The following is a 22,390-nucleotide window of genomic DNA, read 5'->3' as shown; positions in this document are numbered from 1 at the left end:
CTGCCGAACCGGAAGTAAATCATATTGCCAGCATGGAGGCGCGTCCAAACAGTGACGTAGTACGTCCCATTCCCTATTGGCTAACTCAAGCAGCAAAAGTCCACTAGCTAAAATGCTAACTCTTTATTTATTTATTTTACAAAGCTCTTAAATTGTTAAAACACATATTCCCCCCCACCAAAGAATTCTAAATAATTATGAATGCGTAAACAAAATCTTACAACCTAATGTTGGCCTTAACGGGGGAGCAGTTGGATTCAGCTGTTATACCGTTAGCTTAAATGCCATAAAATGCTAACTTTTTTTGTTGCCTTTCGATTTTGAATCACTTATTCATTTTGGGAGATTTCTGGGTCGCGACTTGTTCAGCAACCCAAATCAACAGGAAGTGAAGCAGAAAATGCCCCAAAATTAACTCATTGGCTGCCATTAAAGGACATAGATGTTCAATCCGTTTGAAGTGGGAGGGATGCAGTGACCCTCCTGGTTCAAACGGATTGGACGTCTACTAGGGATCCTCATTAAAATTCACAGAAGCATTTAAAACTAAATCAAAATAACTGAGGTTAGCCCCAAACAGTGAAAAAAATGATCTAAGTAAAACAAAAGAACAATTGGCTAAGTCAAATAGCAAAAGTCCGCTAGCTTAAATGCTATAAAATGCTAACTTTTTTTTTTCTCCAAAGCTCTTAAATTGTTAAAACACAAATTCCCACAAAAGAATTCTAAATATACTTCTAAACTAAATTACGAATGTGTTAACAAAAACTTACAACCTTATGTTGACCTTAACAAGGGAGGAGTTGGATTCAGCTGTTACCTTAGCTTAAATGCTATAAAATGCTAACGTTTTATTTTTTTATTTTTAACAAAGCTCTTCAATCGTTCAAACAAATACTTATAAACTAAATTACGAATGCATAAACAAACATATTAGCTCAAAAACTTACCACCATATGTTGGCCTGAACAGGGGAGCAGTTGGATTAAACTGTTTGACTAGTTATGTATGTCCATTAACTGTTGCCACTAGAGGGCAGTGTATCCACCCAAGTCAATAAAACAATGCAAACTTTCAAAACAAAGTATTACAACGCCATTCTAATTAAACGAATACTCAAAGCAGCAAAATTTGATTCAAACCTTTTCTTCTAATCGATTACTCCAGTTAATCAATTAATCTTTGCAGCACTAGACTACATTAATTGCTCATTCAAAATAATATCAAAAGACTGTCAACACGCTGAAACCAGTCAGTCTTACAGGTCACTTCCTTTTAATTTTGAATCACTAATTCATATTGGGGGATTTATGGGTTGTGACCTGGTCAATGAACCAAAATCAACAGGAAGTGAAGCAGAAAATGCCCCCCAAATCAACAGAAAATGACTTGAAATGCCCCAATATTAACTCATTGGCTGCCATTGACGGACATAGACGTTCAATTCGATTGGATATCTACTAGTGATCCTCATTGAAATTCACAGAAGCATAAGAATAGCTTTTTTTTAATTAGTTGTATTGGAGAATATCGTCCAAAGATTTCCGTGACCACCATCATTGTTGTATAGCTATATCGTGAGCCTTGTAGTGCGTATCACGAGGTACAGAGGTTCTCACCACAGAGTACAGGTATGTGACTTTTGTCAGGCAGAAACCTTTATGTCCAAAAATTTTGCATTTTTAACAAAACAAGTTATTTTTTCACATTATTAAAGCTTGAGTTAATAGTAGGTTGTTGGAAGAGGAATAGGTATTTAAAGTTTTGTTGAAAGAATTACCTGTGGCTAATCTTGTATTTGGGACCACAGAGTTCATTTTTAATGACTGACACTCAAGCACAATTACCAGCAGATTTGTTCAATAAAGTAAAACACTTCATTAGAACCTTTTCGACAAAATGAAGTTGGCTGAAGTGATGATTCATAGAAATTCAAGCAATGGCGAAGCCTCCAGGGTGTGGCTGGTCTAGAAAATTGAAAATGGCAGAAACTCATTCAGGTTAGGAACCAAAACATCAAAAGAACTGCCTTGTCTGAGAGATGTGACAGTATATCAAAATGGTGATATATCATATTTTGTATCCCAACAGGTTATTGATATGCTCCTGCTGAGAATTGATGTATCGTTCTAAAAAGGTGTCACTGTTTATTTATTATAAAATTAAAAAATTAAAAAAAAAAAACCAGTAGGTTGCTAGCAAAATTTTGCACTGCTAGTGTCCATTTTAACTTATTGGCTGCCATAGATGTCCAATTCATTTTTACCGAGAGGGGATGAAAGAACATAGGTCACATTCTGTTGATTTTGGAAGCATATACAGGTCACATCCAGTTCAGTAACCCCAAATCAACAGGAAGTGACCCAAAAATGCCCCAAAATCAACAAGAAGTGACGAACATCAGCAGAAAATGACCTGAAATGCCCCCAAATTTATTCATTTGCTGCTATTGACGGCCACAGACGTCCATCAGTAACCCCAAACCAACAGGAAGTGACCCGGAAATGCCCCCAAATCAACAGGAAATCACAGAGCATCAGCAGAAAACTACCTGAAATGCCCCAAAATTAACTCAATGGCTGCCAGTGACGGCCACAGACGTCCATCAGTAACCCTAAATAAACAGTAAGTGACCCTGAAATGCCTCAAAATCAACAGAAAATGACTGAAAAATGACCTGAAATGCCTCAAAATGAACTCATTGTCTGCAATTGACGTCCAGTCCGCTTGAAGTGGAAGGGGTAGTGTCACCTTCCATTTCAAACGGAATTGGCGTCCAATAGTGATAAACTCATTTCAATTCACAACAGAAGGATGAAAAGACCTTTTTTTTTTTTTTGTTTAAACATTTCTGGTAATGCCAGGGCAAAATAACAAAGACTGAAATTAGCTCTTGGGGGGTGGGGGGGACATTGGAGTGTTAAACTCATTATTGTCAAGAGCCACATTGTGTCTGTCAACTGGGGCAGCCGCAATTATTTGATTTATGATCACTTTTTTTGATAGCTGATGAATTGTTTAGACACATTGTTGAACTAAAAGTGGCCAACTTTTTTTTTAGCCACTTGATAGCAATATTCATATATTTATTTTTCATGATTTTTTTTATGGGCACATATGTAATTTTTGGGGGGGATTATTAATTGGAAGAGGGAAAAAAAAACTTTCTTTCCAAATTTTGTTTTAAAAACAAGAAAGTTAAACTCCCCCCCCCCTCAAATTAAAAATATGATAAACTTTTTACAGAACCTTCAGTTTGACACCTGTGCTCTAGACATTCAAGTGAATATTTTACTGAAGACCAATGTTGAACTAAAAATTTTCCACATCTTTTTATGAGCCTCTTGATGGCAAATGTTCTCTTAAATTTTTCTTTTTGAAACATTTGTTTGCATGTTTAAAATTAGCAATATATATTAAGCAATTTTTAATCGAGTCCAATTGTTTCTAAATCCAAAAGGGAAAATAATAGGACATATATTCTTTTCCAAATGATTACTTTTAAAAACGGGGAAACTAAACAGTTAAAACAGTGGTACCTCCACATATGAATTTAAGTCATTCCAGGACTTGGTTTGTAAGTCAAAATGGTCGTATATTGAGCGGGATTTCCCCACGTCATGTGGAAGAATTTGGAAACCCCATTAAATATTCAGTTCTTTATGAAGAAATGTTCACATATCAATCTTGTTTTGCTTTATCTCTGGAAAAGAGTGATTTACTAGCAGGCAAACAACAAAAATTAACATTGTTTTACTGATTAAACCAAATATAATCAACAAAAATGCATATTCTGAGGAAAAAGTTAGGACACCCTACTATATAATAGCTAGCCTTTGGCTGAAATAACTTCAGTGACACGCTTTTTGTAGCCATCTACCAGTCTTTGATATCGGTCTAAAGAATGTTTGCCCCACTCCTCAACGCATAATACTTTCAGCTGTGAGATGTTTGAGGGGTTTCTTGCATGTTGAGCCCGTTTCAAGTCACCCCACAGCATCTCAGTGGGATTGAGATCTGGGCTTTGACTCGGCCATTCTTGGACTCTCTTCCTTTTCAGCCAGTCCATGGTGGTATGTTTTGGGACATTGTCATGTTGCAAGGTCCAGTTTCGCTTCAGTTTTATTTCCCACAGATGATCTCACATGTTCTTCAAGCACCCTCCGATGCACGATAGAATTCATGGTGGATTCTATGATGGTGAGCTGGCCAAACCATGATACTTCCACCTTCATGCTTCACAGTTGGTATGAGGTTCTTTTCTTGGAATGTTTACGCCAAACATGTCCTCTGTTCTGGTGTCCAAATAATTCAATTTTAGATTCATCCGTCCAAAGAACATTATTCCAGAAGTCCTGGTCTTTGTCTGCATTTACTGGCAAACTACAGTCTGGCCTTCATGTTCTTCTTGGAGAGCAAAGGTTTCCTCTTTGCACACCTCCCATTAAGGTTAAACTTGTGAAGTCTCTTTCTGATTGCAATTTCACATCAACAGTTGAAAGAAACTGCAGTAGGTCCCGTGATGACATTTTAGGGTTTCTGGAGACTTTTTTTTTTTTTTCAAGGATCTTGCGGTCTGCTCTTGGGGTGAACTTGCTTGGATGGCCAGACCTGGAAATGTTGGCAATTGTTTTGGATGTCCTCCAGTTGTAGACTTTTTTCCAGACAGTGGAATGGCTGATTTTATATTCTTTTGAGATCTTCTGAAATCTCTTACCAGACTCATAAGCGTCTACAATCTTCTTTCTGAAGGACTCAGACAGCTCCTTTGATCTCACCATGCTGTTTTCTCTCAATTCAACACTCACTATTGAAAGTATTCTGCGTTGAGGAGTGGGGCAAACTTTCATCAGACCGATGTCAAAGACTGGTCGATGGCTACAAAAAAAGGTCTCACTGAAGTTATTTCAGCCAAAGAGGGTTACACTAGCTATTAGGTGGTAGGGTGTCTTCACTTTCCCCCTCAGTTAGAATATGCATTTTTGTTGATAAATTTGGTTTAATGAGTAAAACAATGTTAATTTTTGTTGTTTACTCGAAATTTAATCACTTTCTTTTCCAGAGATCAGATCATGATCAAGACCAGACATTGATACATGAACATTTCTTAATAAAGAAATGAATATTTAATGGGTGTCCTAATTTTTTCACATAACTGTACATTATAATTCAATAAATTTTTTCCACAGCCCAAAAACCTATGCTAAATCCTTCATAAATGCTGCAGTTACAATCACAAAAAGCAATTACACAGAGCAAAACAAATACATTAGAAATATAAATCAATAATGTAACGAATTTGGTTCTAATGTGGTGGTTGTGTTTTGCATGTTCCTGAACGCACCGTGTGACTGAAGAGAATGTTGCGGAAGAGTACGTTTTTACTTCCTCTTTCCATGTTCTGTTGTTGTTGGCGTCAGTGATGGCAGACAGTAGCTGTGCCGTGTTGCATAAGTTCTGAAATAAATGATTAAAAAACTGACGAAACTGGCGACTTCCTTGCAGACATTACAAGAATTGTCACCTTAACTCAAAGGCTGGCGAACGGACGTCAGAGGAAGACCGTCGAGATCGTAGACATATTCCGGCCGTATTGTCGAGCCAGTTCACTGGTGCGCACACCACGCCCATATTTTTCTATCATTTTCGTCTTAATTTCAATTGTAAATGTCACTTTTTTTCACCACCTGCACTAACCTTTTTGGGATCCATGTTTATTTCTCTCACAAGAAAATCTGCTGTCTTGCAGGAAAACAATGAAATTTCAACGCTGTTGTAAATCTTCCTATTTCAAGCGTGTCGTCATATGTCGAGAGAAGTCAAATTTTACGTCAAAATGATCATATGTCGATGCATTCATATGTCGAGGTACCACTATTCTGATTTCTGTAGTCCTTGATTTGACATTGCGCGCTACCAAAATTAAATTTCATTTGAGTGAGGAACATGATTTACTTTCATGGAGCCACACAAAATGATATGCCGGGCCTAGTTTGTTACCTGTGCTCTAGACTTTAAATTCTCTGAACAGATAACAGCAAAATTGAACTTTTTGTATATACAGTAAGTCTCGTTGCATCTGGGATAACGAGTGAAATTTAAGAATTTTTTTTTTAAAGAAGATTTGGCACAATAATTAATTTCACAGCCAATCACACACACAGACAAAAACTAAGGATGTCCTCATTTACTAACTACAACAACAAATACTCTAGGTTAATCATCTATCGCCAGACTTTTTAATAAGTCACAATAAAACATTCACACTGTGTTAAAAAGTGCCAAGTAGAGTGTGCAAAACAGTCCAGTCAGTTTTTCTCCATCAGTTCACACGTGGATGACAGCGTCGTCATCCTCGTCTATGTCGCCCCCCTGCTCCCCTTGTGCACCTCCGCGAGGGTCCGCAATGTACCTATAGTCTCCGCCTCCGATGGCCAACGCGGCACCGGACGCTACCATGAGCCAATCCCGTTCCTGGTCCCAGGGGACACCGTCGTCACGTGACCCGCCGCCGCAGCCCCCCCTGGGCTCCCCCTCCAGGTTGACGTAATGTAAGGACTCTTTGTGTGGAGGCACCGGTGAAAAGCTGAGCTGCAGCTCCTCCAGCAGGACCACCAGACGCTGGAACGTGGGTCGACATTTGGGGACAGGACTCCAGCAGCTGTGCATCACGTCGTAGCTGAGAGCAGGATTGTTTCCGTTAACGATCGTTTTTATAGTGACCATAATGAGCGAAACGTGTCTAGGATGACTAAAACATAATGAGATTTCTGCCAGTTTACATCTTACGAGATGATGCGAAAATGCTAAGTATGTGATGTAAGTGAGTAAGTAATGATTTTGGATACTTGATAAGAACTCTATAATTTTACAAACAAACCTTTTGATATAATTGAATAGAATCAATTTCTTTGATGTATAGCTTTAACAGTGGACACGTTATGATCACACGCTAACACAACAGTGTGGACGGTGGCACTGGGGACAAACAGAAAACCTTTTTATTTATTTTTAAAAAATAAATAATATATTTAAATTAATTCCATAACATTTTTACAGGAATAAATTAAATTTAAAAAAAAATACAATTTAGCAGCCTGTGCCCATGAATTTATGATAGACGGCAATTGACAAAACACCAAAAAATAAGTTTAATGAGTTTAATGTCAAACTTAAGTTAACTTAAAATTAGGGCTGTCAAAACGATTCAAATTTTTAATCGAGTTAATCACAGCTTAAAAATGAATTAATCGTAATTAATCGCAATTCAAACCATCGCTAAAATATGCCATATTTTTCCGTAAATTATCGTTGGAATGTAAAGATAAGACATAAGACGGATATATACATTCAACATACTGTACATAAGTGCTGTATTTGTTTATTATAACAATAAATCCACAAGATGGCATTAACATTATTAACACTTGTTTTGTTAAAGGGATCCACAAGAAAGACTTGTAGTTCCTAAAAGATTAATGCTAGTACAAGTTATACTAATTTTATATTAAAACCCCTCTTAATGTTTTCGTTTTAATAAAATTTGTAAAATTTTCTATCAAAATATAAACTAGATACACTAAATACAGCACAAGGTGTCAATGGCGAGTTTTAAATGAAATTAGAAATCAAGCCAAATAGTGTGTTTTGTCCCTCTACTGACGCTGTAGTTTCCTGTTTACTGGTCCACCCATTGTAATTCACGTCATTTGAGTGCTGGCTTCACAACGTACTTGACCTCTGATAGTTTGTACATTGTGAATAGATATTGCTATCCAATGTATTTGTTGAACTAACGAAATGTTTTAATAGAGTTTGACCAAACTCTTGAGTAAGTTTTATGTGTATGTTGCATAGCTATTTTGATTGGGGATGCCAGTTCTCTTTGCACTGTTGTTTAACTGTGTGAGAATAGGGCCTCATTAATACAGATTGAAGCGCTTTATTTTTTGTGAACATTATTTTTTTTTGAGAGATTATTTTTGTTGTGCTTTCACTAAATGATACTTATGTTTGTTGTGAAGGAGTTGCCGAAGCTTATGCCAATAAACGGCGTGGTCCAATGAACGCCTGTGTCCACTCGCCTTTTGTAATATTCCGATATAGAATTATCCGAGGCACCTTGAAGTGCACACGGCGCCAACATGTTTACTCACATGATGCAGGAGTGAGTTAGAGTTACGGCCTGCCGAGAGCCGTAAATTGTGTTAATTTTGAAGCTGAATGTGCTAATAAAGAAACAAAGTGCCAGCACGTCGCATGTGGTATACCTTTGTTAAGAAAAAGCACAAAACAAGACACCTTTCTCTGCCTCTTAGCTCTCAAGTGTGTCGTTGTAATCTGTTCGAGGCAATGCATGAGCGGGTCATTCCGCGCATGCGTTAAATGTGATTAAATTTAAAAAAGAATATTACCGCCCGTTAACGCGTTAAATTTAACAGCCCTACTTAAAATACACCTCAATTCTTACTGGGGACACAAATGGCACCCTGCAAAAAATGACCCAGTTGTTGTCAAATGTTTACAGAGCCACCCTGCTATTAGAGACTAAAAATATTTTCCATAGGTAAACTACCCATAGTTTAGTAATCTGTGCATACAGATAAGTAATCTGAAGGTACAGTTTATTCATCTGTAACCAGAGTTTTGTAATATTTAGTAATTAGTGGTAAGAGATTTGTAATCTGTGCATACAGATAAGTAATCTGTAGGTACAGTTTATTCATCTGTACTCAGAGTTTTGTGATATTTAGTAATTAGTGGTAACAGATTTGTAATCAGTGCATACAGATAAATAATCTGTAGGAACAGTTTATTAATTAATCTGTACCAGTTTCATAATATTGAGTAATTAGTTGGAACAGATTTGTAATCTGTAGGTACAAAGGAGTAAATACTGGGTTTAGTCATCTGTAGCCACAGTTTAGCAGTCTGTGATTACAGTTTTTTAATCTGTACGCACAGATTAGTAATCTGAGTATACAGATAAATCAGATTATCCTGATCACATATTTTTGAACATGATTTTGAGAATCGGTCCATACAGAGTACCGAGCTGATACCTCAGCAAAATATTAGGGAGGAAAAAACACATTTTAATGTCAAATATTTCCATATTGTGGACATGATCGCTCTTGCATTATGATACTTTACCTTTAGCTTCCCACGACAGCTGGCGTGTTTCGAGCTTGCGTGGTATAAAACACATTTTTTGGTTTATTTTGACAATGCTTTGTATATCTTGGTTATTTTGTTGCTTTGGAACCCTTAAAAACATTAAATAAATAAATCCATTTAAAAACATTTTTTCACTCGATTCCAAGCCTCTAAAAACGACACGATTGGGCCCGATTTCCGATCAGGTGGTCTGATGGGGCACATCACTACAAAAGTAATCTTGCAATTTTGTCAATTAGGATTTACAGTTTCTGAAAACAACAACTGTTACAAGATATTCTAATTTTCTGCTTAGTACAGTGATCCCTCGTTTTTCATGGTTAATGGGGACCGCCCACGAAAATCGAAAATTCGCAAAGTAGAGGCGGAGCTTATTCACATTAAAAAAAAATATATATATATATGTATATATTTTTTGTGTGTGCTTTTTTTGGTTATGTTCAATGTATTTATTCAGATTTAACAGCATTGGAAAGAGATACATATTGGACATATTTTTCCCATTTTCCCAAAGTATAATAAAAAAAAAACATCAACAAAAAACATGTATATTGGGGGTGTTTACATAACTTCTGATATGTATATCAATATTATGTCACGCAATTCTCGTATTGATTCAAAATCCGTCTGTATCGATCCTTACATGTTTATTTTTGTGGAAATAAACAATTAAGTGGCTGAACTTCTTCTCCAGTCTAGTAATTAGCAGCACGCAGTAGCATTGGTCTGCAGTCTGCTGAATAACATTAGACCAGGGGTCCCAAAACCTTTTCCTGTGAGGGCCACATAACTTTTCCCTTCTCTGATGAGGGGCCGGGGTCAGTTTGCAACAGAAAAAGTGTGACGATTGCAGGAGTGCCTAAATGTAAAAATGTATTGTTTTTCAGAAAGCCACAATCAAATAACCCTTTCTGGATTCTTCATGGAATAAAAATAATAATAAAAATATATAACAATAAATAATAATAACACTATTAATTAAATAGATAATAACCAAATAACCCTCTCTGGGTTCTTCACAGAAAATAGCCAGGAAATAAATAACACTATTGAGGGGGGAAAAAAAAAAATCAAAATGCTCTCTGGTATTGTTCAGGGGGCCGGACCAAATGTGGAGGCGGGCCGAGCCGCAGTTTGGGGATCCCTCCATTAGACTAATCTGTATAGAGATTTATGTACAAGTATGTCACCCTATAGTGATGGCTCGGATTAGTCCTTTCCATAAAAATGAAATTTGGGCTCATTTTGGTTTTGACTACAAAAACGGAGGCATGAAGTATTGAGAATACTGCAGGTTTGCACAAAAAAAAAAAAAAAAGAGAAAATGTTATAATGAAAGCCATATGTTGTTTAAACATAAAACAAACATTTTTACTTGCGTGCTGAATGAGATTTTTAGGAATAAATTGATATAAATGTATAAATGTCCATTTTGATTTGTTTTTTTCTAAAGTGATTTATAAATATTGCAATAATCGTCTTCAAGTGTAGTATCAGGATTAACCGGGATCGAATTGTGACATGTGAATCGTGATACGAATCGTATCGCTAGATATGAGACTATACACACCCCTAATGTATATTTTTATAAATGGTTTTGAAGCACGGCAAATGTAATAATAATGATATGAGATGTATACAAAAGAACACAATGATTTGTACATGTATACATGCATACATCACAACATTTTTAAATAAAATACGTTTTTTTTTTTTTTTTTAATTTGAAAAAAAATCTGCAATGGACTGAGGGCACAAAGTTTGAAGCGCAAAGTAGCAAGGGATCACTGTATTGTAATCTGTAGGTATCTGTCCCTAATCTGATCATGTGATTGGAAATCGGGCCCAATGGCGCCATTTTGAGAGGATTGGAATTGGGTGTAAAAGATTTTTAAAATGTTTTGATTTATTATTTATTTTTAAACATTATATACCTCATTGGCGACGATAGATGTCCAAGCCAATTTGACTCAGGGGCTGGCAGCGATCGTTTGCCAGTCAAAATACATTGGACGTCTATCGCTGTCAATGGCAGTGACAAATGATCACTCAGTTGAAACGTCTTTAACTGTCAATGGCAGTGAACGAGTTCAAGCTACAAGCAACAAAATAATCCTGAGGAATAACGATTAGCAATGTCCCCGATCTGATCATGTCATTTTTAGATTTGAGTTTTGGAGATTTTTGTTAAGGGCTACAAATAAACAAAATAAGATGGAGAATGATATTGCCAAAAGAAACAAAAAAAAATTATGTTCAATAATAAATTGATAAATTATCAAATAAATTGCTCAGGTACTGTATATGACCAGTACTCGGCATCGGTAAAATCAGGGGACAGACTCAAACCCGGGTACAAAAACATGTGATCAGTACAACCCTACTAGGTACAGTTTATTAATCTGTATTCACAGTTTAGTAATGTAAGGTAAATAGTTGGAAAATATTTGTAATTTGCAGGTAAAACTGAGTAAAAACAGGTTTACAGTTTAGTAGTCTGTGGTTTTAGTTTACTAATGTATACCGACTGTTTAGTAATCTTTGCCTACAGTTTACCAAAATCTAAAAATCTCTAATCTATCTATGTACCCACAGGTTATTATTATTATTATTTTTAATAAAACAAAGTTTCTACTGACCAAAACTTTTTGAGTATTCATTGACTAAATCTAGATCAAGACTAACACATTTAGAACGAGATTAAAATTTTATGGGCGACCGTGGACCGAAGGGTCAGCGGTTCGATTCCTGCCTACGACTGCCCACTGTCGAAGTGCCCTTGGGCAAGTCATTGAAACCTAAGTTGCTCCCAATGGGTTGGCAGCGCCCTGCATGGCAGCAGCACCATTGGTGTGTGAATGTGTGCATGAACGGGTAAATGTGTGCTAATGTAAAGCGCTTTGGGCATGGCAACCATGTAGATAAATGCGCTATATAAGTACTGTCCATTTACGAGTCATTTTGTCCAAAAGATTAAAACTTAAAGAGCTGCCAAAAACAAAAGTAGCTGAGAGGTCACGTGACATGGCAATCATCACTTAATTCCTTATGAAAGCCGCTTACATGTCTTGTCTGCACTCGGCAGGTTTCTTGAGGCGTTCTCCTCGGATCAGGTACTCGTAGATCTCAGAGTTCTCCACGCCGGGGTACGGCGTCTGGCCCCGGGTCATCACTTCCCACATGGTGACACCAAAGGACCACTGCCACACATGACCAAATTGCTTCAGTGAGTGAGTCAATTTCAATTGATTATGTATAGTTGAATCAGGTTGAAAGGAATCGAACACTCTTAATCACCAGATGTCAGCTGGCATAGCCAAATGAGTCTGAAGTCACACACACGCCGGTTGCGATATGTAATAAGTCAATCGCATGGTAAATGAAGAATGAGGTCGGTCGTTTTCCCTCCAGCGACTGACTTCCACATGCGTGACTAGGCTGCTATATGTGTACTATATGCTTTGACTTGAGGACTAAAGTTTTTGTTGGCATCTGGGTATGTTCGTTCTACACCTGAGTGACTAAAATTTTTGTCAATCATTTAATGGAGGGAGGCGGCATGCGGCGTTGCCAGATTGGGCGGGTTGGTCAAATTTTGGCTACTTTTGATCGAATTTGGTAGTTTTAGTAGGAACCATTTCATTAATTTATAAAACTTGTATGTCTAGATCTTCACGTTCAGCTACATTGCCTGCTTGCTTACAGAAACATCTTTTCTTTTCTACTTATAAAGTATCGAGACTACTGAACTGGGTTTTCAGCGCCTCACAACGCGTGGCGCTGAGATCTGCATGTCATTTCAGATTTGTACGTAGAGTGGGGCAAATAAGTATTTAGTCAACCTCTAATTGTGCAAGTTCTCCCACTTGAAAATATTACAGAGGCCTGTAATTGTCAACATGGGTAAACCTCAACCATGACAAACGGAATGAAAACAACAGAAAATCACATGGTTTGATTTTTAAAGACTTTATTTGCAAATCATTTGGTCAACACCAAAAGTTCATCTCAATACTTTGTTATGTACCCTTTGTTGGCAATAAAGGAGGCCAAACGTTTTCTGTAACTCTTCACAAGCTTTTCACACACTGTTGCTGGTATTTTGGCCATTCCTCCATGCAGATCTCCTCTAGAGCAGTGATGTTTTGAGGCTGTCGTTGGGCAACACGGACTTTCAACCCCTTCACAGATTTTCGATGGGGCTGAGATCTGGAGACTGGCTAGGCCACTCCAGAACCTTGAAATGCTTCTTACGAAGCCTCTCCCTTGTTGCCCTGGCTGTGTGTTTGGGATCATTGTGATGCTGAAAGACCCAGCCACGTCTCATCTTCAATGCCCTAGCTGATTTTCACTCAAAATCTCTCGATACATGGCCCCATTCATTCTTTCCTTTACACAGATCAGTCGTCCTGGTCCCTTTGCAGAAAAACAGCCCCAAAGCATGATGTTTCCACCCCCCTGCTTCACAGAGGGAATGGTGTTCTTCGGATGCAATTCAGTATTCTTTCTCCTCCAAACACGAGAACCTGTGTTTCTACCAAAAAGTTCTATTTTGGTTTCATCTGACCATAACACATTCTCCCAGTCCTCTTCTGGATCATCCAAATGCTCTCTAGCGAACCGCAGAAGGGCCTGGACGTATACTTTCTTCAGCAGGGGGACACATCTGGCAATGCAGGATTTGAGCCCCTGGCGGCGCATTGTGTCACTGACAGTAGCCTTTGTTACTGCGGTCTCAGCTCTCTGTAGGTCATTCACTATGTCCCCCCATGTGGTTCTGGGATTTTTGCTCACCGTTCTTGTTATCATTTTGACGCCACGGGGTGAGATCTTGCGTGGACCCCCAGATTGAGGGAGATTATCAGTGGTCTTGTATGTTTCCCATTTTCTAATAATTGCTCCCACGGTTGATTTCTTTACACCAAGCGTTTTACCTATTGCAGATTCAGTCTTCCCAGCCTGGTGCAGGTCTACAATTTTGTCTCTGGTGTCCTTCAACAGCTCTTTGGTCTTGGCCATAGTGGAGTTTGAAGTGTGACTGACTGAGATTTTGGACAGATGTTTTTTATAACGATAATGAGTTAAAACAGGTGCCATTAATACAGGTAACGAGTGGAGCCTCGTTAGACCTCGTTAGAAGAAGTTAGACCTCTTTGACAGCCAGAAATCTTAATTGTTTGTAGATGACCAAATACTTATTTTCCACTCTAATTTGGAAATAAATTCTTTAAAAATCAAACAATGTGATTTTCTGTTTTTTTGTGCACATTCTGTCTCTCATGGTTGCGGTTTACCAATGTTGACAATTACAGGCCTCTCGAATCTTTTCAAGTAGGAAAACTTGCACAATTGGTGGTTGACTAAATACTTATTTGCCCCACTGTACAGTACATTGTCATATTAAAACAATTTCCAAAATCACAACACATTATAATATTATATATTATAATATTATTTTATGTATTCTAGTTTATTTGTAATTGTTTCCCAGTGACAGGTGGATTTGCTTCAAAAGAAATACTTATGTACCACACATCTAAATCGGTTCTGGAAAACATTTTCATAGTTTTACTTTGAGTGTGATTTCTATTGACAAATGTGTTTTTTGTTTGCTTGTTTAAGAATGAGTAAATATACAGTTTATTATTCATGATTATGTTTATTTAAACAAAAATAATGCCATACTTTTAACTTTTTTGGGAAAGAGCTTTCTTGATGCTTATCAGCAAAACATGAATAATTACAATACAAAGAGTTCCCCACTCCTTATATTTCTTTCTCGTTATAATACCAAAGTATACATAGGTTCACATAAGGGGGAAAGATCTTATCTTGAATGGCAGGGTATCATTTGGCTGGTTTTTATTGAATATGGCGACTTTTACGTTATAATTGGGCTGGAGACTGACTTTCCCATCTGGCAACCGTGTGCACAACCACCTGCTTCAATTTTTGACGCTTGATAATAGTCATGCTCCTGTCAGTTTATCTCCACCCTAAAAGCTTGCAGGTGCAATTTATTCCCTTTATTGTTTAGTGCCTGTTCCACATCCTATTCTGTGCCTGCTTTCAAATTACGGTAGACCGTTTATGAAAAATCTTTATTGGCAATACAGACAATTTTGGTGCAAAGTGTCCAATGTCACTGCACGTGTTTAGATGACAGTCACTTTGGACCAAATGATTTTGACAGGTGCTAATTGGCACAAAACAAAAATGGCATTGGTTTCTCACTTATTTCATATTCTACACTAAGCTAGCGCTCTAATCACAACCCATTTAGAAAAATCTGAGTGGCAAAAATTGAACAATAACGCTTCAAAGTTGCTAGCATGCACACTTTCCAGGCCAGGATGACAAGTCACTTTGATTTTGTTCCCATTTTGATTTTGATGGGCTGTAATTGACATAGGGGTAAAAAATGTTGACTTTCTCACCTTGAATTTCATACCACTTGGTGCAGAACCACTAGGTTCATAAATATACAGTACTTTAGACCAGGGGTCAGCAACCTTTTTGATGTGGAGTGCCACCTTCAAATTTTCTTGTCAATCAGTGTGCCACACCAAGATTAATGACGCACATCCGAATTTTTATATCCAACAGAGCTGTAATTTTACTCCAAAGAAAACAACATGGACATACATTGAAATCCTATAACTACCATTCTTCTTTATCAATTAACTAAAAAATAAATGCATATTGTAGAAAATATCAAAACTTGAAAATGAGTGCAACAGTAATAACAGCAGCACCCCCCCCCCCCCCCCCACACACACACACTCCAGCAAGAAAAGGTGTGATTCTCAGTGCAGGTCTCTCACAGTCCAGAGCGAGCTGTTATAACCTTCAGAGTTAGAACAGGCGACTCTTACATTTTGTCTTGTTCACTAGCAACTTAAACAGTGTTCCTCCCGACATCCACCACGCGGTGGCGCTGCTTTATTTATATTGAAAATGTTTGTCTTCCGTTGCTACTTTTATGTTGGAGCTTATCTGTGAACAGCTCCCGAATGACGAGTGGTCAAGGTGGATTTATTATGTTTTGTCGTTGTTAATCAAAGTGCATAAGTGGAAGTCTGCTTCCTTTTTTACTTTTTTCAGCACTCATCCTGCCCTGCTACGTGCTACACTATGCACAATTTTAGATTTTATGTTACAAATATAAATGATGCCTAGCTTAATGTGATCCCTGGCCCTGTTTTCCATTAATTTTCATGTTTGTCTCGTAGTGGCGTTTGACACTTGTTGTGCAACACACAACGGTCTCAAGGAATAATGCACAGCTAGCGAAAGTAACTAGCCAACCAGTTGTTACCGGCATCCCCAAGGGGCCGCTGTCCCCTACAATATGACCGGCTTACTAGTTAAGCGTAGAAGAAGAAGTGGGCGTCAGGGCGAGAAAAAGAGAGGCAGCGAAGCAAGGTGTTGAGAAAGAGTGAAAAGTGGCTGTGTCCCATGCTGGTTTTTGTTTTGTCAATAAAAGTCTCTAGCAAAATGCCATCCAACGAGTCACTGTGTTTTTATACACATCGTCACCTCTCCGAAGTAAGCACCCGACGAATCGACGACAACGAGCCAGGTTAATCGCCGGTCCACCGGCTGAAAGCACCGCAATTACCAAAAAGTGCAGATTGGTAACACAGTGTACTTCCGCCAGCTCTCTAATTGGTTAGCTTCGTGGCACGTTAGTAGCGCGCAGAGAAAAAAATCAGACGAGAGCAACAGTCGAGAAATTGCGGAAGAGCTGGAGGTGTGCTCAAAATCCATTATTGCTCGCATATAACACAATAGAAGTAGTCAGACATCCGGGCATTAATGACGTCACCAGCCACAACAAAGCGTCGCCATATTCAAAACGGGGCAAAAGACGAGTCACAAGCAGTTGCTCTGTCGTGCATTGTAATACAAACGTTGAACTTTCGTCTTATTTGCGGTCTTTTTTCCGTCGGAATGACTAAAAGTTGCTGTGTTGCGGGTTGTCACACAAGGAAGAGTTCGGAGCTGCATTTGAAGTTCTTCATTCTTCCTTGTGAGGAAAAAAAGGAGAAACAAATGGCTGAAAGCAATTAATCGAGGAACAGTAAAAGAAGACGGTTCTGTGGACTATTCTCGCCTGTGAGAACCTAAATCCAAGCACATTTACGTTTGCAGCCGACATTTTATTACCGGTGAGTAAACCTTAATCGATTTTTTTTCCCCCAATTAGCTGCTAGGATTCAATAGACTAGGCCAGTACTTCTCAAATGGTGGGGCGCGCCCCCCCAGGGGGGCGCAGAGCGATGCCACGGGGGGCGCGAGTGACCTCGGGGAACATGCTTTTTTTTTTTTTTTTTTTTTTTTTTTTTTTTTGCCGTACTAGAATAACGTGTACTTGCACATCCACTCCGTGGGTGGCAGTGGCGCTCTCATTTTCAAAGTGCGTGCAGTATTTTTGAAGTAAGCAAGAGCACACGGAAGAGACTCATGCAGAGCTGGACTCACGCAGCGAGCCACTGTCTTCTTCGGTTCTCACGTGTCCGGCCGAGAAGTGCCGTTTTCGGCTTGGGATCGTCACGACCACCGCCCTCACCTACGGTTCTCCCTCGGCCGCCGAGAATGCGCTTTTTTCGGGCCGTTTGCCTTTGACTTTTAATATAGTGGGAAATGAGGAAAGACCACTGTTTACTGAGTCTAAAAATGATTATAGCGGAGAAGCCAAATCAGTTAAGACGCCACTTAAAGACATTAGACCTCAATCTCATTGATAAACCGCTTGATTGTTTTTCAGCGAAAATGTGCCAAATATTGCCAATTGTCACAATCGTCCCGCTTTGTCAGTGTTATATCAGTAAACCAGTGAGCACTGTGGTGAATCAGCGAAAATAAAAACTTTCCTTCTGTCCAGAGACCTTTTTCCCCCCTTCTATTCAGTTTTGTTTTTTTTTCGGTCAAATTTTTTGGCATGTTGTCCTGAAGAGTAAATGTTTCTAATCAATTTGAATTTGTTATTATTTACTGATTTTATTACATTTTATTTTTCAGTATCAAATGGTGAAAAATGTACCTTGAGTGTATTTTTACAGTTTGGATGTGACTTTTTTTTTTTTTTTTTTTTTTTTTTAACTTAAGGCAAATTGATGCGCGTTAAGTCATTTCTGTTACAAGCAACACAATGTTAAAAAAGTTATACTTTATTATAAGTTGATCTATGTTACTTTTTTTCTTTAATAGAAAAAAAAGGACACAATGTTAGGCTGAGGCGTACTTATAATAGTAATATAGACGAATGATACTATTTACAGTGGCGGCAGAGAGTTGGGGGGGGCGCGAAACATTTACGTCTTCCTTGGGGGGGCGTAACAGAAAATAATTGAGAAGCACTGGACTAGGCAATGGTTATTATTACCGGAACAGACAACTCGCAAAGCGTTATTTCTCTTTTGCCGTGAACTGCTCTGATTGGGCAATTGGTATATTATTGGCCTGGTGGGAATTGGTTATTTTGCCGTGACGTGTTCGCGACTAAATAACGCTTGGAGGCGAATTACCGGTTACGGCAGAAATAATCACTCCGTATAGACTACCAGTTTTCTTAGTTCCAGAAAGTACATATTCCTTGTAATTGATAAAGATCAACTTACTGGGTGACTTTATGAGGTAGTTGTAGATGTTTCCGAACTCCACTGCAGGCCATTCCTTTGTTTATATAGCTATCAGCTGAGACTTTGTATGGGTAGATTTGCAAGCCAATAAACACTAATTTTAAGTTGTATCGCTTCCTCGTGTCTGTCGGCAGTGACTCGTGATAATAAAAAGTCATGTTTAATACGTTTTTATGAAAAAAAAAAAAAAAAAAAGACTCAAAACACAGCTGAAATATATGAATGTCAGACAACGTTTGTCTACAGCTGTTTAGCTGTGCATGCCCCCTTCACAAAACGGCGACAAGTTGCTAAGCGAGGTGACGTCACCGTGACATCACGACGACTTCCTCCATAGGCAGAGGGGGTGGGAGGGGCGGTCCCGTAAAGCCCCGAAATAACAGGGCGCGCAACTGAAAATGCCTTAATTTCAGGAAAAAAGGCGCTTTTTTTTTTTTGATTTTGCCATGCGCTCGCGTGTCACTGGTTAACCCTTTGCGTGCCAGTGCTGAAACGCGTGTCATAGGTTGCAAATCCCTCACGTCTACCTGTCTTGCACATTGAACATCTTTTTCTCTGTACTTCTGTACAGCATTGGCAGTTTACATTATCTACCCATCACTGCAGACTGAAATAGTGGGTCTTGTTGCGAAATCTCCTCCTGACTTGTTTGTTTTGCAAATTCCTATTGCACTGTTGTACAGTACTCCAATTCCCACACTTTTTTATTCACATTATTCGTATTTTATTTTTATGATTTATTTCATTCTGTATTCACTTGTGTATATATACCAGAATAATAAAGTCTTTCTATCTATGATTGTACACTAAGCTAGCTTTCAAATGACACGTTATACATTGTGATTTTCAAAAATGAACTTATTATTTTTTAAATATATTTTGCGTTAATTAATACGTTTGAATGGGCGTACTTGATGTATTAACCTCAAGATATATTACCGTAATTTCCCGAATATAAGGCGCACCGGTGTATAACACGCACCCCAACTTTACCTGTAACATCTCGGGAAAATTCTTGTACCCGTGTATAAAGCGCACCCTAATTTTAGAACCAATAAATATGAGTCTCGCTTCTCGAACTTTTATAAAGTATGCGGTTGCAGCATTTTTTTATCCTTTTGTCAAATATTTAAAAAAAAAAAAAAAAAAGAATATTAATTTTCTGTGGTAAAAATGCTCACAGTATACAATAATATTTTCACAAACTAAGGAGTTGTAGAGAGTTTTAACAGGATTCACCAGCGAAACTAATGTTGGCAAGTTGTGTAGTTCCCGGGGGGAAGAGTTAAGGGAACAACCGGAAGTAAACAAATGTCCCGTGATTTGCGTGCAAGACGTACGTTGTTACTTTGTGAGTTTCAATGTAAATAAAACAACGCGGCTTGGCTCAGTGGTTCGACACTCTTCCTCAGGCTCCTGTCCTAGCTCGCCGCACGGTCAACATTCATACGAAATGGATCGCCGTACACGTTATCTTCAAGACAACATCGCCCTGTGCCGGCATGTTGTGACGCAAAGGTTAAAAAAATGTGCAGGTAAATAGTAAACGAATAGTACAAAAAACATTTTAATTTCATTAGATGTGAAAAATATCATGAAAACAATTATTTACCACATGAAACTTGATTATTATATCACTGTCGTTGGATTAGGTAATATTGTGCTGGTCCATGCTTACAATGGAACATGAATCATGATGAATTTTTTCTGTCTCAATCCCTGTACCCGTGAATAACGCGCACCCATGATTTTACGAGTAAATTTTGGGGAAAAAAAGTGCGCGTTATATTCGGGAAATTACGGTAAATTAGTGGTAATTGGTTCAGTTTTTTTGTGTTTTTTTTTTGGATAATATTTGCATATCGGCAATAACTTATAATAATATATCGCCCACTGCAATTTGTTATTGCAAAAGGGTCGAAGAGATTAAAAGGCAAAAATGATTCACAAGGTGAAAAGTTTTCTCATCAACACTGTTGTCACATAATGCGTGCGCAACATACCACGTCACTCTGCGTGGTGTAGACGTTGTCAGCCAAGCTTTCCAAAGCGATCCACTTGACGGGAAGCTTGGAGACAGATCCTTGTCGGTAATAATCTCCTGAATAGATCTTCTTTGAGAGGCCGAAGTCTGCCACGCACACCACCTTGTTTTCGCCAAGCCTGAAGCACACAACAACAAAATGGGCAACAATAATCTTCGAGTGGAAGTGACGTAAAGCAAAGAGAAGATGACTGACATGCAGTTGCGGGCCGCCAGGTCTCTGTGGATGATATTCCGAGCGCTCAGGTATTCCATTCCTCGAGCTACGTCCAGCATGAACTGAACCAGCACGTTTGGGGGTAAGTCCTAAATGGGATCACACAAGGATAAAGTTGTCACCAAGTTTTGACGTTGTAGTACAGTGAAGCCCAATGTCCTACGAAATGTTGACCATGTGACAAAAAAAGAAAAACCTTTAATTTAATGCCCATGTCCAACTCCAGATGGTTTCACATAGACAAATTGTAAGTAGAGTTGTTCGATTTCTTTTTAACCGATAACGGATTTACCGACATTGTCCAACTAAAAAAAACCGGTAAATGCGGTCGTGGACTTAACGTAGCTAGTTGTATTGTGATGCCCCACTGGATACTTTAATAATGTTAAATGTAAATACTTCAAGGTTTTCCAATATTCTGTGGAAAATAAGAGAACAACTTCAATTGAAGCTATGGAAAAAGTGCCTATATTGCACATCTATATTTATTGTTGAAATCAAAATAATGCAAACACCAGTTTTTTTTTAATCTGGTGCAAGTCACAATAAGGCAGTGCCATTTCACATATGGCTCACACAGTGCTTCTGGCTCAAAATAACAACAAAGGCCCACAGCTTCAGAGGTATGCAATGAGTTTAGAATTCATTATTTTTCAATTATAATTATTTATCGTTCATTTAATTTTTGCACATAATGGTCAATAAGCATAACTGCTGTGCTAGGTTGTGACCAGCCCTAGAACAAAGGCAGAAGTCTTCTACTAGTACATTCATTTTGAAGGCTACCCGTTAATATCGGACAACTCTATTTACTTTTTTTTTTTTTAAACATTATTTAACTGTCAAGTTTACATAAATTTTAATACCTTGAGTATTTCGTTTAATGCTTTTTAAGGCCTGGATTTTGACAAAATCTATTTACTTTTGATGCTTTTTAATGACCCGCATAAACCCTGTAGTTATTCTATCCAAAACAATGCATCCGGAAACGCCCACATATTTTCATTAATTCTGGGTGTGACATTACAACCACAATTGATGATCATGTCTAGTTTTCCAGGGCTGCGCTAGCTAGTACATGTTGACAGGATGACAGAACGGTCAAATGGCATGGCTATGCAGTGGTCTTGTGACACATCTTTCTTTTGATGCAGCGATGGGAGACGTACAAAGGGAGTGTCCCCAAGTCTGGACAGGAGCAGGTACGTGTGCAGGTCTCCGTGCTTCATGAAGGGTAAGACCACCATTGGGACAGGCAAACGCTGTGCGTGACGCCGATGCAGACTCACTCCTATTGGACCAACAAAA

The 22,390-nt window shown here is 38.4% G+C and overlaps 2 protein-coding genes across 2 annotated transcripts in view; both read right to left on the bottom strand.

Annotated features, from left to right (window-relative positions):
* Window positions 1-3,834, bottom strand: part of mgaa (MAX dimerization protein MGA a) — a 49,681-nt gene extending 45,847 nt beyond the window's left edge. Inside the window, exon 1 of the mRNA XM_057858680.1 lies at window positions 951-3,834. The gene's annotated coding sequence lies outside the window, so the exon portion shown is untranslated. The remainder of the gene's footprint in view (window positions 1-950) is intronic.
* A 44-nt stretch (window positions 3,835-3,878) lies between these two features.
* The window catches only part of tyro3 (TYRO3 protein tyrosine kinase), a 46,811-nt gene continuing 28,299 nt past the window's right edge, over window positions 3,879-22,390 (bottom strand). Inside the window, exons 15-19 of the mRNA XM_057858684.1 lie at window positions 22,252-22,373; window positions 21,062-21,171; window positions 20,825-20,984; window positions 12,241-12,377; window positions 3,879-6,679 (exon numbers count right to left, since the gene is read on the bottom strand). Of these exons, the coding sequence (XP_057714667.1) occupies window positions 6,328-6,679; window positions 12,241-12,377; window positions 20,825-20,984; window positions 21,062-21,171; window positions 22,252-22,373 (881 nt within the window). The 3' untranslated portion in view covers window positions 3,879-6,327. The remainder of the gene's footprint in view (window positions 6,680-12,240; window positions 12,378-20,824; window positions 20,985-21,061; window positions 21,172-22,251; window positions 22,374-22,390) is intronic.

This window comes from Corythoichthys intestinalis, chromosome 15 (assembly GCF_030265065.1).
Source record: "Corythoichthys intestinalis isolate RoL2023-P3 chromosome 15, ASM3026506v1, whole genome shotgun sequence".
NCBI lineage: Eukaryota > Metazoa > Chordata > Actinopteri > Syngnathiformes > Syngnathidae > Corythoichthys > Corythoichthys intestinalis.
This window is presented reverse-complemented; position numbering and strand designations above follow the sequence as displayed.